This window comes from Carcharodon carcharias, chromosome 9, assembly GCF_017639515.1.
Source record: "Carcharodon carcharias isolate sCarCar2 chromosome 9, sCarCar2.pri, whole genome shotgun sequence".
Classification (NCBI taxonomy): Eukaryota; Metazoa; Chordata; class Chondrichthyes; order Lamniformes; family Lamnidae; genus Carcharodon; species Carcharodon carcharias.
The window spans coordinates 99,814,669-99,832,625 of NC_054475.1; the positions used below are offsets into that span (position 1 = coordinate 99,814,669).

General features: G+C 46.5%; 1 protein-coding gene across 1 annotated transcript in view; it reads right to left on the minus strand.

Annotated features, from left to right (window-relative positions):
* Nucleotides 1-15,300: 15,300 nt before the first annotated feature.
* The window catches only part of LOC121281907 (multidrug resistance-associated protein 5-like), a 252,076-nt gene continuing 249,419 nt past the window's right edge, over nucleotides 15,301-17,957 (minus strand). Inside the window, exon 31 of the mRNA XM_041195071.1 lies at nucleotides 15,301-17,585. Within this exon, the coding sequence (XP_041051005.1) occupies nucleotides 17,475-17,585 (111 nt within the window). The 3' untranslated portion in view covers nucleotides 15,301-17,474. The remainder of the gene's footprint in view (nucleotides 17,586-17,957) is intronic.

A 17,957-nucleotide genomic window follows, 5' to 3' on the forward strand; every position in this document is an offset into this window, starting at 1 on the left:
ATTCTTGGGGCCTTGCTGGTTTCAGGAAGCCTTCCCTTACCCTGGAAATGGGTGTTGTGCTCTCCACTGGAGGCACATCTTTGAGGAGGGAGGGCAGAAGAGGGAGGAGGCCAGGAGTCCATATTCAGCCTCTGGGGGAACCACCTTTGGGAGGACAGGCACAGGTACAAGGGGCACAGGGCCAACAGGAAGTGCAAGGCGGAAGGGGCCACAGAAGACGTCACTATCCTGCTGCCAGGGTTTACAGGCAGTGAAGCAGTTACCTCAGTATGTGAGAGGTGCAATGCTGAAGGAAGCTCCTTCTCTCAAGGGAGACGGTGACCTCCATTTGTCAGGTGATAGGCCCTGAGATTTGTGCCAACTGTGTGGGTGGCATTGAAGATCATGGTTGCCCTCAACTTCTATGCCTCCGGCTCTTTCCAGGGGCCTGTGGGTGATCTTTGCAGAGTCTACCAGTCAGCTGTCCAAAGTTGTGTTAAGCAGGTGATAGATGCTCTGTTCAGGCATGCATTGACTTTCATTCACTACTGCTGGGATGAGGCCAGCCAGGCAGAGCGAGCCAGAGGCTTTTCCACGATTGCTGGCTTCCCCCACATCCAGGGTGCTATAGACTGTGGCCATCAAGGCGCCAGCGGGTGAGCCCAGTGTCTTCGTCAACAGGAAGGGCTTCTACTTCATGAACGTACACATAGTGTGTGATCACAGGATGCAGATTCTGCAAGTCTGTGCAAGATACCCAGGCAGCTCCCATGACGTATACATTCGATGACGCTCCCAGGTGCCGAGGCTCTTCAGTGCTTCAGCCCGGCTGGATGGAATATTACTGGGTGACAAGGGCTATCCCCTCAAAATGTGGCTCATGACACCTCTCCGACATCCAAGAACAGAAACTGAGCAGTGGTACAATGGGAGTCATGCCTCCACAAGGGCTGTGGTGGAAAGAACCATCTTCTCGATGCGCTTCCTGGACCGTTCACTGCAATACCTCCCAGTTCATATGTCGCTGATAGTGGTTGCATGCTGCGCTCTCCACAATCTGACGCTGGAAAGGGGGGATGCAGTGGAGGAAGAAGATGTAGATGCAGATGCTCTGGCTGCACACGATGAGTCCATCAGTGAGTCCGAGGATGAGCACGCTCAGGAGAACGCTGAGGGGATAGACGTTGACCTGGTCAACCTCCAGGGAGGCAGCAACACCTGGGAGGCTTTAACCCAACAAACCTTCAGCTAGCCCACCACAGATGGATCTACAACACATGCCAGGGCTGCAGGCTCCATACTCGATACCTGAAATCAACATCTGCCTGGTTAGGAACATTAACTATGTGCCTTGTCAATAAAACTCAATGACAAACAAGTCACTCATAACATCATGTGTTCCTGTACACCTGCAGAAGTAAGGAATCACCCAGAACCCAGAGTCTTGTTCACAACTAAAGCATTTAATGAATTCACAAAACAAAACAGGAAAGAAACTTCATTCACTGGTGTTGAGCTGCACACCGAATTATGATCACCTAATACCGGGGCAACAGAAAACCACCAGTGAGAAGCCTATTGTGTGCCTAAGGTGCCTTACGCTTATGTTTTTGGGTGCTACGTCTAGGTGCTCCCCCTTGCTGGCTCTGACATTCAAGACAGGCTGCTCACTCTGCTATCCACTTGGCCCTGATGACCTTGGCAGGCATCCTCTGGCCCGTGGAGCCTGTGATGGCCCCGCCTGGGAGGGAGTGGCCAATTCCACGGCTGGCATCTCCCCAGTCGCCGCAGCCTCATCAGATCCCACGGTCCCTGGCAGAGGGGTGGAGGAGCTGCTGCCCTCATCCAGAGCGCCCCGAGAGGAGCCCGCAGAGACGACAGAGGCAGCTTGTGCACCGTGAGGTTGCTTTGGGCTTCCCTGCTCACCATTGATGGATTGGCACCCAGCTGGGTTACTGGGTGCCCAATCCATCTCCCACACTGACAGTGACCAGCTGAGGTCAATGCCGCTGTGAGGGCTTGCAGGTATGAGCGCATCCCCAGGAATCGCTGACTGAGTTCCTGGAGGAGCCTCTCCATGAGAGTCGCCACTCTCTCCATGGAGGAAGCATTCCGCTCGGCCATGAGCGTCAATGCATTGCTGATGCTCTGCATGAACTCCTCAATCATGGAGACCATGGCACGCATTCCCTCCTGTATCTCCACCAGATCGTCCCGTAGACCCTGCTGGACTTCGGGACACTAGCCGACAATCTTATCCCCACCAAGGTGCTAGTATCTGCGCTGGTGCCTTCCTGGCTGAGATGGTGCAACGCTGGTGCTTATAAGTCATCAGGGCCCTCAGGTGTTAGTGGTGGGCCCTCTGCCTCCTCAGTCCAGGCGTGCTCCGGTGAGGCTTAAAGGAAGAACATGGATATTTGATTAGTTGAAGTTGAGACACTGTTAATGTGCATGCCTGGCCCCTAGATCAGGATGCATTCCTCCTTCCATAATCAATGGGAAACCCATTTTGGAAGCTGAATTCACTAAACAATCAACAGTGGAATGGTTGCAAGGACAGACATGGTAACCTGAGTGCACGGCACTCCTACATCCCCCTGGCAACCAACCTCATTGCTACCAATTGACCTGGGCGCATGGCGACTCTCCAGCTTGAGAGCCTCCTGCTCATACCTGGTAAGAATTGGCAACTGTGCCTGGCCTCCGCCAGTCTGCATCCTCTCGGAGTTATTGTGTGCGGTCTTCTCCTGAAAAGGAGAGAGGAGCATTGATTAGTCCACCCTGTACCTTGATTGCCATTGCATCCCTGCCACCCCCACCTGAGTGAAACATTGCAGAGCTCATGTGAATCGTGACCCTTGAGCAGCCGTACACTCACACCAAGCAGCCAGGGCTGACCCCCTTGCCCAAATGCCGCCTCCATCACATTTGCCACCCACACTGTATGACCTTCCAAAGCAAGGAAGCACTACCACATAGAACGCCAAGGGCAGCAGATGGATGGGTGCCCCGCCACCTGGAAATTCCCCTCCCAGTCAGTCAGCAGCCTGACTTTGAAATGTTTCGCCTAGGTGCAGATCCTTGAGGTAACCCCCAAAACAGTACTGTGGAAGTAAGTGAACCACATGCAGTAGATACAGAAGCCAGCTCAGCACCACCATCTCAGGGTGAACTAGGCATGGGCAGTAAATGCTGGCCCACCGGTGAAGGCCACATGCCGTGAATGATTCAATGCAGTAACTACATTCAGAGTTGGGGCAGGGGAACCAACTCAACTGCTGTGCTAAGTGACCCAAGCAAACATGGTATTCACCCTTCCCGATCGCAACAAGTTGTTGAAGCGCTTGTGGCACTGAACCCAGGTGCTTCATACCACATTGTGGGCACTGATCCTTTCTACCACCTCCTCCCAGGCACGTTTCGTTATGTGGGGGGGCCTCCTCCTCCCATCCCTTGGCATGAGGATTTCACGCCGTGCTGCCACCTCCTCGACGAGGGCAGCAAGGCACTCATCTGAGAAGCGAGGGGCATAGTGCCCCGCCAACCTGTCTGGCCTGCTCACCGGGAGCCCTTCTGCTGGCCATCATTGGTAACCTTTGGAAGGCTGCCTGCGTGCTCTTTAAACAGGCCGCCATCAGACCTGGTAGTCATTGCAGTCCCACCGCCGCCCGCTCCCTCCCACTATCTTGGGAGCCGCGAATCACTCTGGGCAGACCTTAATTGGCCCACCCATGCCCGCTCCCAACTGCCCCACCTAACAAGCAGAAAATTCTGCCCATGTATTACAGTACTTTCCCAATGGAGAAGGACATAATGTATAAAAAAGTGTAAAAATAAAAGTCTTCTGTTGTCATGGTTTTGTGCTGTGATTTCATTGTATTGGCAGATCTAGCTGTTTAAGTAAAACCTTGCTTCTTAAGTAGAAAAAATGCACTCGCTACCCCTCCATTGATTGACAGGCACTCTGCCTTGAAATGGAAATCTGTTCTGTCAGTGGATCTGGAAGCTTATGCTATGATAGCCGTTCCATTATGAATGCTCAGCTGGGTTTAAAAAAAATCAGTTCAACAAGTGGTCTTATTGATCCAAGAACTGTTGAAACTTTTACAGCCTATAATAGATTATGGGCTGTATTTCACATGTCCCTGCCAGGCTTGTTTTCAGAAGGTGTGCACATAAAGTAGGGCGGGTGCGGGTGCCCACCCACCACTTCCCACCCACCCCTGAGTTTACTCCCATATTAGGGTGGTGGACAGTTGCCAAAATCAGCAGCTCACCTGCCATATTTAAAATGATAATCAAGGGTCAATTAGCCTTGTTACCAAGCCAATTGACCCTGATATTACAATGCCCTTGCCCGAAAATATTTGGCGAGGGCAGTCAGGTGAGAATGGGCAGCCCAATTTTTTAAAAATGAATTCTTCAAAAGGTGGGAAGGAAGGGGGATTCTATCTTTAGGGGCAGCCCTTTGCTGATCAGGATGTGGACTGCCCAAGACAGAACACCCCACCCCTCCTTTCTTCCTACCCACCTGCAGCCTTAAGTTTCCCCCTCCCCCGCTCCACTGTCTGACCTGCCCACATCTTCCCTGTCAAAGACCTGGGACTTACCCTGGTTCTGGGATCCATGGGCCTTATTCCCCCCTCTTCTTGCAGTCCTGGCACCCACTAACGCACTTTTGGCGCTGCCAGGACTGAGGAAGCTGCCAGCCAATTGGATTGGCCAGCAGCTCCATTTGGCGGATTTCCCAGCAAGGGGTGGAAGGAGTGGAGCGGTTTGGCCTGCCTGCAGCACATTGTGGCTGTGGGGCAAACTGGCATGGAGTGGGTCAGCTCCATGCCGACTTTGCTTCTGGGGTGGATTGATATCTCTGTCTCCCCCTGCCACCCACCTCCCCTGTAATATTCAGCCCTATGTCTTTGATGTGATTTCTTGTTTCCTTACAAACCTAATAGGTTTACAACTTTTTTTCTCCTGTGGTTTTCGGTCCAATATCAATGATGGTGAGTTCGTAGAATTCTGGGTTTTCCTAGGTTGTTAGAGGTTTTATGGTTTTCTAATTATTTTAAAATAATTCCCATTGCTATTGCATGGCTCCTGAGAACTGTACATACTGAATACTGAGTGGTGGGGGGGGGGGGGTGGGTGGGTACGGTTATAGAGGATATATAGGGGACATATATATATATATATATATATATAAAAAGGAGAATGAAAGATGGCATAGGGGAATCTGAGGCAGCATGGGATGGCATTGGAAATGTGAGGTGGCATGGGGGATGGTTTGAAGGAGGTTGAGATTTAGTGGGCCTTTAAACAATGTTCGGAGCTGCTTTGGTGTGCTAGAGAACTGAGGCAGGCCTTCATGCCCACATTTCCCATGCACTCCATCACAGCTCACAAAATGCACTATGAACCAACTGCTGTGAGAAGACCAAAAAATCTCTTATAAAGTCACTTGGATGTGAGCTGCAAAAGCGCAACCCCCATTTCAGCTCTGTCAGAGCCTTTAGCCATTATGGACTTTACTCTTAAATTCTCTATTTAAAGTCCTCCACCTTGTTTCATCTCTTCCCACCATCAAAAGTCTCCTCAAAACTTTCTTCTTCACCCTCATCTCCTGCCCACCTCTCTGAACTCTTCTCCAATGTTTAATGTCTAACTTTCTTTCATTCATATGAAACAGTCTGGGATGTTTTGCTGTTGAAAGATGCTATTATTTTTCAAATTGTTATAAATTAAGCCCATTTGATTTTTTTTTGTTCTACAAATCGATAATGCTAAGCAAAAGCTAATCTTGTCTGTCTTTATCCAACAAACTCTTCAGTCTTAATTCTCAATGCTATGCTATTTGATATCTATTCTGGGCTTTGTGGCCCTTCACTGGTCTAGATCATGTGCTGTACTGCCTCGAGTTCTCCACTACTTTTATTAATGTGACTTGCACAAAACATCCAAAGATTGCTTCCCTTCACAAATTTTTCATGAAGCAATTGAGTGATACTAAAATCCTTTGTGGAATCTGCATTCAAATCCAACCATGACTATACAACTTGGAGTCTTTTCAGTGTTGGTTCAAGTTCACAGTAGAAAAATATTCAATTTGGATGATGGTTTCTCTCTTTCAAAACTCCTGTCAATCACCCGTCCTCGGAAGAACCAAACTCGACCCTCTGTATTTGAAAACTAGCATCACACTTCCATAGTTCATTTCTTCCAATAATTATCCCTTAACCAACGTCACTGAAAAAGATGATCTGGTCATTATCTCATTGCTTTTTGTGGGACCTTGCTGAAACCAAATTGGATTCTGAAACTTATACATTATGACAGTGACTACATTTCAAAAGTAGTTCATTGGCTGCAGAGTGCTTTGGAATATCCCAAGATCATACATGCAAGTTTTTTCTCTCATCTAAGTCCTTGAATGTGCCATCATAGAACTATGCCCATTTCTCAGAATTTCCCATTTGAATGAAAGAATGATATAGCACAAAAGGAGGCCACTCAATTCATCATGCCTGGGCTCATTGGTAGAACTGTCCAATTATCTATAATCTGGCTTCTTTCCCTCCCAGAGCACTAAAATGGTCCTTTCCAAAGTCATGAAAAATATTCTCTGTGATTGCACCTGTGGTGCAATATCATTCCTTGGTTGTGGGCAGGGATTTTCCATGCCCGCTGGCATCAGGCATGTTCGGTGGTGTGAGCGGGCAGTATGGCATGATCAGTTTCACGACAGCATTTAACTATTTTGCAATTGTCCACTCAGCCCACCGGTGGCAGGCATTGCTTCCTGCCATCAGACGTCAGGAACCTCATTGTAATACATCTGCATATCATTATTAGGCCTGCCTGCCAGAATCGTTCCCCTCCCCCATCCCTCTGAGTCTTCTGCCCCTCGCGCCGTGTTTCACAACAGCATATTTAAGGCGTGCACTTGACGGGCTGTACTTTGAGGGAAACTCGGAGGTGAGTTCACAGTAACGTTGCATAGTGCTCACCAGGGTCGCCTGTTGAACTTCAAGCTTGAGGCGTGTTTGGGTGGGTGGGGGGGGGAGGGTGCAAGGGCAGCCCTGCCGTTGAATGTAGCACACAAGCATTCTGGGTGGGGGGGTTAGGGTGGGTGAGGGAAGTGGCCATGCATTAGGGGCACCTTTTAGGAAGTGCCCGTTCCCTTGCAACTGAGACAGTTCAGGCACAGCAATTGATACGATTGGGGTCAGGCTTCTAGCTTATCTGCCACTCAAGCAACGCAGAGGCATCAAAGTGTCACCAAGTGCTCCAGAGCCTTTCACCCCTCGAGCAGAGACTGCAAAGTCATGAGCTTTTTAATGGACTGCAAAACAGTTGGATGACTGGGCACATTGTACAATCTCCTTGCTAAAGCTGGCCATGGAGCAGTCATTGGTGGAGGTGCTCACATCCCCTTGCAATGTCATCATCCTGGTTTGGAACTGTCTCCCCCATGGTTCAAGCTCACAGCGCAGCCTTGCAGTGCAGGTTAGGAGAATGCCTGCACCTGAACTGAGAGCACAGCATGCAGTCCAATGGGCCAAGCTGCCACCAATCGATCAAGTGGAGTGGGGCGTAAGTCGGTGGGGATTCGGGCAGCCATGCAGTGCACTAAACTCTGGCCATTCAAGTGGTGGCCAGCACTCTAGGATGCATTAACCCACATGTCTCTTTCATCCTGCAGGAGGAGTGATTAGGATCATGGAGCCTGGTGAACTAGCTGTATGCCTCGTGGCGTAGAGAGCAAAGACGATAGAGGAGAGAGCGACTAATGTGCCTGGTTGCAAAGAGGGAGGAGCTGCACCCTCAGGAGGAAAGGGGGTGCTGGGGCTCCAAACATGCCACTGAAGAGCCACAGTGAGCCATCGCTGGTCGGCGCTTAGCAACATCTAGGGTCTATAGACACTGCCTTTCATTCCTGCAGATGACTGAGAACCAGTGTTGCTGAAGACTGCACATCTAGGGAACTGGTCGGTCAAATCTGCCACCTGCTGCAGGATTTGGCGCCACAGGGACATGGAGGGCATCCACTGCCAGTGACTGTGAAAGTGACAGCAGTGCTCAATTTCTATGCCAGTGGTTCCTTTCAGGGCTCCACAGTTGACCTCTGTGGGATACCACAAGCCTCCACCCACAAATGCATCCATGAGGTCATGGATGCCATCTTTACGCGGGCACAAAACTTTGTGCATTTCGCCCAGAAACAGGACAGCCAGGATACAAGAGCGATGGGATTTGCCCAGACCTCAGGTTTCCCACAGGTGCAGGGTGGCATCGATTGCACTCACGTGACGCTCAGGTCTCTGTCACAACAAGCGGTCAACTACATGAACCGCAAAGGGTTCCATTCGTTGAATGGAATCCTGCAGGTCTGGTTCTCAGGGATTGTCCATTACTCCTACATTCTCAGTCAGTCACAGATCCCTGGTGTATTCCAGGGCCCACAGAAGCTGCAGGGATGGCTTCTCGGGGACAAGGGCTACTCACAGAAAACGTGGCTGATGACACCCATGCGGTGGCCTCAGGCCGCAGCAGAGTGAAGATATAATAAGGCTCATGCTGCAATTCACAATTCAGTGGAGCAAACCATCGGGATGCTGAAAATGAGGTTCTGGTGCCTGGACCAGTCTGGTGGAGCCCTGCAATATAGTCCACAGGGGGTGTCATGCATTATCATCGCCAGTTGCACCCTTCACAATCTGGCGCTGCAATGGGGAGAGGAGCTGGCGGAGGAGGAGATGGAGGAGCTGGAGGTTTCTTTGGATGAGGAGAACCTTGATGGGGGTAAGGGTGAGGTGGTTCTCAAAGGTGGCGATGATGGGCATGAGGCTCTCACACTGGCCAGGCGAGGCAGGTGCACTCGGGAGGCCCTCATAGCTTCTAGATTTGTGGAGGATGATGATGCCATGCAATGAGGAGCCCCCATAGATCTTCACATTGCATCTTTTTTTTAAATTCAATTGCGGGATGTGGGTGTCACTGGCTGGGACAGCATTTATGGCCCATCCCTAATTGCCCTTGAGAAGGTGGTGGTGAGCTGCCTTCTTGAACCACTGGGGTCCATGTGGTGTAGGTACACCCACAGTGTTGTTAGGAAGGGAGTTCCAGGATTTTGACCCAGTGACAGTGAAAGAATGGCGATACATTTCCAAGTCAGGATGGTGAGTACTTGGGGGGGAACTTCCAGGTGGGGGTGTTCCCATGTATCTGCTGCCCTTGTCCTTCTAGATGGTGTTGGTTGTAGGTTTGGAAGGTGCTGTCTAAGAAGCCTTGCTGAATTCCTGCAGTGCATCTTGTAGATGGTCCACACTGCTGCTACTGTGCGTCGGTGGTGGAGGGAGTGAATGTGGATGTGGTGCCATTCAAGCGGACTGCTTATCCTGGACAGTGTCCAGCCATCCAGGGGCGATGGCTGGATTCTCTCTTGTTGGAGATGGTCATTGCCTGACATTTGTGTGGTGTGAATGTTACTTGCCACTTGTCAGCCCAAGCCTGGATATTGTCTAGGTCTTGCTGCATTTGGACATGGACTGCTTCAGTATCTGAGGAGTCATGAATGGTGCTGAACATTGTGCAGTCATCAGCGAGCATCCCCACTTCTGACCTTATGATGGAAGGAAGTTCATTGATGAAGCAGCTGAAGATGGTTGGGCGGAGGACATCTGTGAACATTTGACTCCAATCTGGCTTATGGCAGTGGGCATACCCTCTTGATAATACTCCTACCATGGAGATGCAGTGGAGGCCCTAATAATCACTTGATTGCAGGAGGATGATGACGACATGCAATCAGGGCACTCCATAGATCTTCAAATACCCTCTGAGAATGTCTGACTTCTGTTTGGCTGAGGGCAGCTCGCTTGTGCTCTGTGATCACGGTCATATAGAGAGACAGGCATGAAATTTTAGAAGCACCTGATCCTTTGTCAGCCTTCAGCACCTGACCACCTCAGGAGCACAGCGTCACTGGTCACAGATGCTGAAGAGGTGGGGGCCAGCCGCACCTTAAAAGATGCTGAGAGCACACAGAGAGAATGGTGGAACTCTGCGATGCCTGTCAACTACATTGTGGCAGCAATGACAAGCACCATTGAGGTGCAAGCATCAGTAATGTGTCCAGGGGTGTGAGGCTGGATCATCACTTTGGTCTGAAGGCTGCACAAAGCACAGGGAAGAAGTCCTGGACTGAGACACCTGCTTTTATCTTGTGCAGAAAGGTTTCACAGCTAAGTGACAATAACACTGATTATCAGGACAAGGAGCCATTCTTGGGAGTTTATTGACAATAATGAACAGTATGTACATATGTACAAGTGATTAACACCCATGACCAGGCCGTGCAACTACATTTGCTTGGCGCTTGGCCTAAATAGCCAAGTGGTTATGGTACTAGGTTTGTAACCCCAAGATCAAGAGTTCAAATCTCACAATGGTAAACAATGAAACAATATAACTTCATCTAAAACAGATGGAAACGTGTTTGTACTCAAGAGAGTTACATCTTCTTAACCAGGCTTGGCCTAAATAGCCAAGTGGTTATGGTACTGGGCTTGTAACCCCAAGATCAAGAGTTCATAATCTCACAATGGCAAACTATGAAACAATGTAACTTCATCTGAATAGGAACAGATGGAAACGTGTTTGTACTCGAAAGAGTTACAGAATCATAGGACTCTGTTTCTGCTTGGCCTAAATAGCCAAGTTGTTATGGTACTGGGCTTGCAACCCAATCTCACAATGGCAAACTATGAAACAATGTAACTTCATCTGAATAGGAACAGATGGAAACGTGTTTGTACTCGAAAGAGTTACAGAATCATAGGACTCTGTTTCTGCTTGGCCTAAATAGCCAAGTTGTTATGGTACTGGGCTTGCAACCCCAAGATCAAGAGTTCAAATCTCACAATGGGAAACAATGTAACTTTATCTGAAACAGATGGAAACGGGTTTGTACTCGAAAGAGTTACATCTTCTTAACCAAGCTTGGCCTAAATAGCCAAGTGGTTATAGTACTGGGCTTGTAACCCCAAGATCAAGAGTTCAAATCTCACAATGGCAAACTATGAAACAATGTAACTTCATCTGAAACAGATGGAAACGTGTTTGTACTCGAAAGAGTTACATCTTTTTAACCAGGCTTGGCCTAAATAGCCAAGTGGTTATGGTACTGGGCTTATAACCCCAAGATCAAGAGTTCAAATCTCACAATGGCAAACTATGAAACAATGTAACTTCATCTGAATAGGAACAGATGGAAACGTGTTTGTACTCGAAAGAGTTACATCTTCTTAACCAGCAGCTATGGTGGCCCGGTGGTGAGCAGACGTGCTTTTCAAGCAGTTGATCCGGGTTCTGTTCCCAACAATCGCAGTTTGGGATAGAGGTCCCTGTGGAACAGTGGGCAGTGTCACTACCTCTGGCCCAAAAACTCTGGGTTCAAGTCCCACTTCAGGCCTAGATGGCCATGGAAGGTGAGTTCATTACTCCAAAAGAGTTACATCTTCTTAACTTTCCTAACCCTGCCGCCACATCTTGGTGCTCCCTGGACATCCAAAGCAGAGGAGAAGGTAGCCTGCTGACTGCTATGCTCTGTGATGACCTTGATGGGTGTCAGGTGATGACATGGCAGGCGAATGAGAACCCGCCCGCCATGGATTTTCCTGGGAATACGGTGGGCTCGGGAGGACATGGCATGAAAACCCACCATCGTGGCCGCACCAGCTACCACACTTAGTACAAATCGGGGTCGATTTCATCCATGGTTAAACACACCTGCACCTCTAATACCTCGCCATTTTCCAGCTTGGTGCGACAATATTCACTTAGTTCTACTCTCGGTTATCACAACAAGCACATCCTCAACAATGTCTCCTCTTTCCACCCAAGACATTAATCTCAAAATCATCCAACGATCTATCTTTGGTCTCATTCCTCATCTTCATTCTACCTGGTGGCAATTGCATTTCAACACATGGGGCCAATTTCCACCATCTCTTTCAACTTTTCCACAACCTTTTTCTACCACCTAGGCCTAGATTTTTGCAGTCATAGGGCTGGATTTTACAGGGTGCCATGTTCCCCACCACCTGACTAAAAGGTTGGTAGGGAGCCTGTCCACCAAAAAGCCAACTACCCTGCAGCCATTTTACACTGGAAGCAGCATCGTCTAATACTTCCTTGACCACCTGGGGAAGAAGTCCCACCTTAAAGAGCTGCTGATCAACTCGCAGCAGTGCCAGGTTTTTGTGGTGGCCTCAGCCAGAACTATAGGCAGTCCCCAAACAAGAGGAGGTTAAGGAGCCAAACTTCAAGCTAAGTTCAGAGTATTGGTGTTGGCGGGGTGGGGTGCCTAGGCATTAAATCACTAGGGTGACAGGTCATGTGTGATTTTGTGATAAGAACTATGATGGCCATTTGAACAAGGCAGATGGTGGACTGTATAGCTGGGCAGAAGACTTCAGTAAGCAGCATGTGTCTTCATCTGTGATCTAAGTTACAATGAAAGCCAGTATAATGCAACCAATTAAGGATAATGTAATGGATAGCAAGGATATTGTTTGCAAATGAACGGTCATTCTAGAGGAACATGTCAAGAAAAGCAATAACAGTTGATCCCCAGTAAGGGTGGTGAGCAGGGGGTGGGTTTGAGAGGTCATGGGGGTGAGGATTTAAAGGGGTATGACCTTTGGGGGTGACTCCAATGTGCACAGGGGACCGCCCAAAAGGAGATTGCCTCCCCCTTGCCCTACACCAGTCAGCACAGTAAAATCTTCCGGGCTGACTACCTGGCATGGGCCTGCTCCTGCTGTGGGTAGATGGAATAAGCACTTAGTGTCCACTTAATGGCTTCAATAGGCCCAAGAGTGGGTGGGCTTTCTGACAGCTCTCCCACCCCATATAAAATGGGGGACTGCTTGGGGTGGGCAGGAAGGCCATATAATGTATTTTATGAGCCCTCCACCTTCAAATATACCAAACGAGGGGCATAAAATCCAGCCCAGGGAGACTCCAGGGACCTTTAAAAGTGGAAGGTGAGACTCGGATCCAGAAATTCCGCCCCCATTTCTAATAGATCCCATTTTCACTAGTAGGGGAAAGAGGGTGCAGTGTGACTCAGACAAGGGAAATTCAAACTCAGCAGGGCCATTTGAACTCAGTGATGACCCCATTTTCATTGCAACAAGGGCCTTAGCTCACAGTGTGGAAGTTATGAGTTTTTAGAGTAGTCGTAAAAGCTTCTGAAGGGCAGATAAGGTCTTTAGAACTGTCAAGATGTGAAGTTATTTAAATTCTCAGTCCTTAAAAAAACAATTTAAAAAAAATAGCCTGCCTGTGTCAGGGGTTTAAAAAAAGACTCAAGCTGTCAAGTTATTTAAATCCCAGCCCTTTGAAATATTTTTTAAAAATAGGCTGCTTGTATCAGTGAGAGTGGAAAAACAATCTTGGTCTAGCAGTGACAATAGCTGCTTGTTACCCCAAGAGTTATCACTATGTCAATATTAATGCTTGGCTGCTTTACGCAACCCTATCATTATCTCAGTAGGCGATCCTAAATTCAGTTTGATTTACAGTTCAAAGAGCTTAATAAATGATTGGCTATTTTTGATGTGGGATTATGAATACAGTTGTTTTTTTCTGGGATTAAGGGCTTGAGGGGATAAAATATTTTTAATGTGCTTCCATGATTATAGGGTTTTTTTTTTACTAAAGGGTGGAATAGATATTTAGATTTAGACTTTTAGTTCACCTCAACATGGCTCCAGAGGTCTGCCCATGGTGGCTACTGGGTGAGTTGCCATGGATAGGGCATGGGGAATAGCTGGTGGGGGCTGATGAAGTGTGAAGGGTGAGAGCTACAGGGCCTAAAATTTAATGAAACAACTGGGATGAAATCCCAGAGAACTGAGGTGGGCCTCTTAAACGCCTTAGCACACTTGGCAGCCCCTGTGGCTGCCTCAGATCTATGCCCAGGAGAGACATGCCTGACTCCAACCCACACATTCTTCTAACCCCCCCCCAATCCAAGCAAAGGTCCCACCATTTGGGGTTTTTTTTCTCCCGAGGCGGGTGCAGCAAGGCATGAAATTTCCTGACTCATATTACCCACCTGGGGAACCAAAAGCCGGTCCTAATATCGCTTCAGATGCTCATTGGTAAGACCAAAGCCATTGTCTTTCTTTCAAGCAGAAACTTGGAACTCTGACAAGCTTTTGTTCATATTTTCCAATGTCTCCTCCTATGGCACAGTATTAATTGTCTTGGGATGCTCTATGTTGAATATATACGCAACGTACTTTGCCACAAGATGCAACTAACATTTTTCCTTGGTGGAGGGAGGTGGGGGTGGCATTTTGACTGAATAACTATAATCAAGGAACCAATTCCACCTGCATATGGATTTTATGTTGAGATTTTACTGTGCAGTTAGATACATAATATCCTTCAATTCCACTTCTGTGAAAGTGATTATGGATAAACCTTACCAGCAATTTAGCGTGAGTTATTACAAACAAACTTGTGCAGCAAAAAACAAAGAGCTGAATCTTACCTATGTTGGGCGAGTGCGGAGCTCATCAGCTGCACGCCATTTTACGTGGGCAGGCCAATTAAGAACCGCCCAGCGTAATGCATGTTCCATATTGCTCAGCGCTACCTGTGCGGGCAGGGGGGTAGGAGAGAGAGTCGGGGCCTGCGCTCTTTCTCACATGCCGCAAAAGAGCGCAGCAATCTCCCTGAGGCATGGAGCTGCCTCAGGGAGATTAAGTACATAATGAAACTTTTAATAAATAAAGAGAAAAATCATTTAGGCACGTCTCCTCATGTGACCATGTCACAGGAGCTGGGGATATGTTTGTCAATTTAGCAATATTTATTTATTTTATTAAACCTTCAGAAAACCTCATCCCGCCCATGGATGAGGTTTCCTGAAAAGCGCGAAGGCCGCTTGGGCTCTTCGCCTGCCCGCCAACCTTAAAGTTGGACGGGCAGCGGTGTTAATGATGTTAATGACTTTCTTAATGGCCTTAATAGGCCTTTGACAGTTCGGCGGGCACGAAGCTGCATCCGGCGCATGCCAAATGCAATATCGGAATGACGCGTGATGATGTTGGGACGCACGCCTGACATCATCTCACATTATTTTGCGCGGAGTGTCGGGCCCGCCCCCACACACCGACGACAATATTCTGGCCAAAGTTACCGAAATGCTTTAAAATTAACAACCTAATCAGTTTTGTGGGAAATTATCTACCTTACATTAAGCATATCAGAATTTTACAGTAATACAGGAAAAAAAGACAAAGCTACTAAAGTATAAAAATAATTTTATTGTTTTATAAGTTCCATTTCACATCCAAAGAAGTCTTTGATTGCATTATCATACAGAGAGACCGATTTATAAACAGAGCTGTGTTTGCAAAGTTGCATAGAAAAGATAGTAATTTGTTAGGGAGCTATAAAGGATGAGTCAAGCTGAATGCTTTTCTGGTCCCTAACAGGAAAAGGGACAAAACTTTTCAATTTTGTGCTTTGGCATATACATGCCTTCTCCTTCATATTCTAAGCAAACTAGTACATTTATAGGTCTCTGATAATTTTGAATACAAGGCATTTGTAGCAATAATATCCACTAAAAATATTGTAAATATTATGCATTTCAACAGTATATACCAAGATAGTACACACAGCATGCAAACACTGTGCATGAAGATAGCCTTTGTGGCAACATTATCTTCTTCAGATATGGTTAAAATGTGCTTCTTGTACAGCGAATTGTGCAGAATCTCTCTTAGCAACTAATGACACAATTACACTGTCAAAAATTAAATCTACCTGATCAAACATTATAGGAACACTGTTTCTGATATTTTAAAAAAACAATGTCCCACTCAATTGTTTTCTTATCGAAAACCTTGGGTGAAAATCCAAGGCCCTTATTACAAGACATCAGCAAGACTGAAAAAACTAAGGCAAGATCATGCACTAAATTGAGTAAAAGCTTTTAGACAGCCCAAGCTTTGATTTTAAAAGGTTGTAGATTGTTGGAAGAAGGGAGAACCTAAGCCAATGTAGGGAGAGACACAGTTTTGAGGTCTAGGAATAGAATATTGAAAGACTTTGATAACTTTTTATTTCAACACTGACAGTATAGGGAGAGGGAAGGTGTGTATTTCGACTGTAAAAGGAGAGCAATGTTGACATGCATAGACGTAAAATACAGAGAGATGAGAAAAATTATGATAAACAGTGTGCAGGAGAAATTCCACTGGAATTTCCCACCATAACTTTCACAGAACATCTGGAGAAATGCTGGAAAAAGTTGAATTGGCTATTTTTAGGCATTTACATCATTTTCCCAGGGATTTTGCCAAAGTTGCAGCTGCAGCTTGGCAGAATGCTACAGAAATTCAAGGTTCACACCTTTAATAATACAAGTGGTTGATTTAAAAACTAGTAACATGCTGAGTTACGGTTACACAGACTCAGTCACTCTATCTTTGTACAGCAAGAAAACAATTCATTAAGTTAATTTGGCAGTGTTGAAGGGACACATTTAAACAGATAGGACTGCAGCAGTTCAAGTAGGCAGTACACCAACACCTTCTCAAGGGCAATTAGGGATGAGCAATGGATGCTGGCCTAGCCAGCTACACCCACATCCCATTAATGAATAATTAAAACAAAGATTTTGTACCTGTTTTAAGTTACAATGACTGTTCCTGTCTAGTGTTATAAGTGAATTCACATCTAATAATGAAGAATGTATTTTTTAAAAAGTGAATTTTATATTCCCTTTATGGAGGCAGTAGATGGGTCCAAAGTGAGCAGTACTGCTGTACGATAGAAAATAGCAGAAGCCTTTCTAGTAATGACACAAAATTGTCTTGACAAAAGCATCCCTAGTTCTGGTAAGCCAAAATTATAAGTGGTAAAGTCTTTCAAAGGGAAAGGAAATTAATTTGTGGACTTTTGAAACCATTTTTAGCAAAATGAATTGCTGGATTGGAAGATGTCCTTGATCTCCAATCTTACATTGGATTTCTCACTTCTGACACTTCGTTTCATAAATGTTTAATTATAATTCATTCCTTCTCATTAACATTCAAAGATTAGCTTTTGGCATGGAGCAGTTTAGATATGCTTTTTTAAAGAAAAAGCCCTACACTTTAAAATTGCAAAGTACTTAATTTTAAAACAATCCAGTGTATTGAGCAGTGTTGGCACTTAAAGCACTCTTAAGCTAATTACGCCCTGTACATTTCATTTGGAGACATAACCACTGTCAAATTACTTAATGGTTTGTGGCGCCTGTAAGATATAATAAATAAAGTATGCATGAGTGATATTTCACTTGGAATCACTTTATCCATCTACAAAGCATCCTCAAATTTTTCTCAATTCCTGGTAGAGGGGAGAGGCTGCATTACACGATCAGGCCAGTGACAGTCTGGAGAGTTTCAACTTGCTGCTGCACAAGGAGATTAACTGCTGGATGGTGACGCTATATTTCTGTTTTCCACTGTGCTAAGCATTGCATGGAATCTTGAATTGTCATTGGAGATCAGGACACTGGGACTGTCAAATTCAGCAATCTAATAAAGTGATTTTAACATTAAAAAGCTTTGTTACTTGATTTCATTTATCATCAGAAATCACTGCTCCTTATAATGCCAAATGACTCCCACCCCACTGTAAGAACTAAAGCAAAAATCCTTTTAATTACAGATGATTCCTCTCTTGAATGCAGTGCTTCATGTTGGGGTACGTTTGGACAAATGGTGATAATCTTCCAGCATCTTAACCATGTGTCTTTTCTTCATATGTGAGCCTTGGAGCAAATATTGGTTGGCCCTTCAAATGTTAGCGGACTTCTTACATTTTTAAGTCTTTTTGTTCCTTTTACTCTAGATATTTTTGGTTTCTGTATATCAAACTACTCTTGTAGATAAGTCCAGGGTTAGACT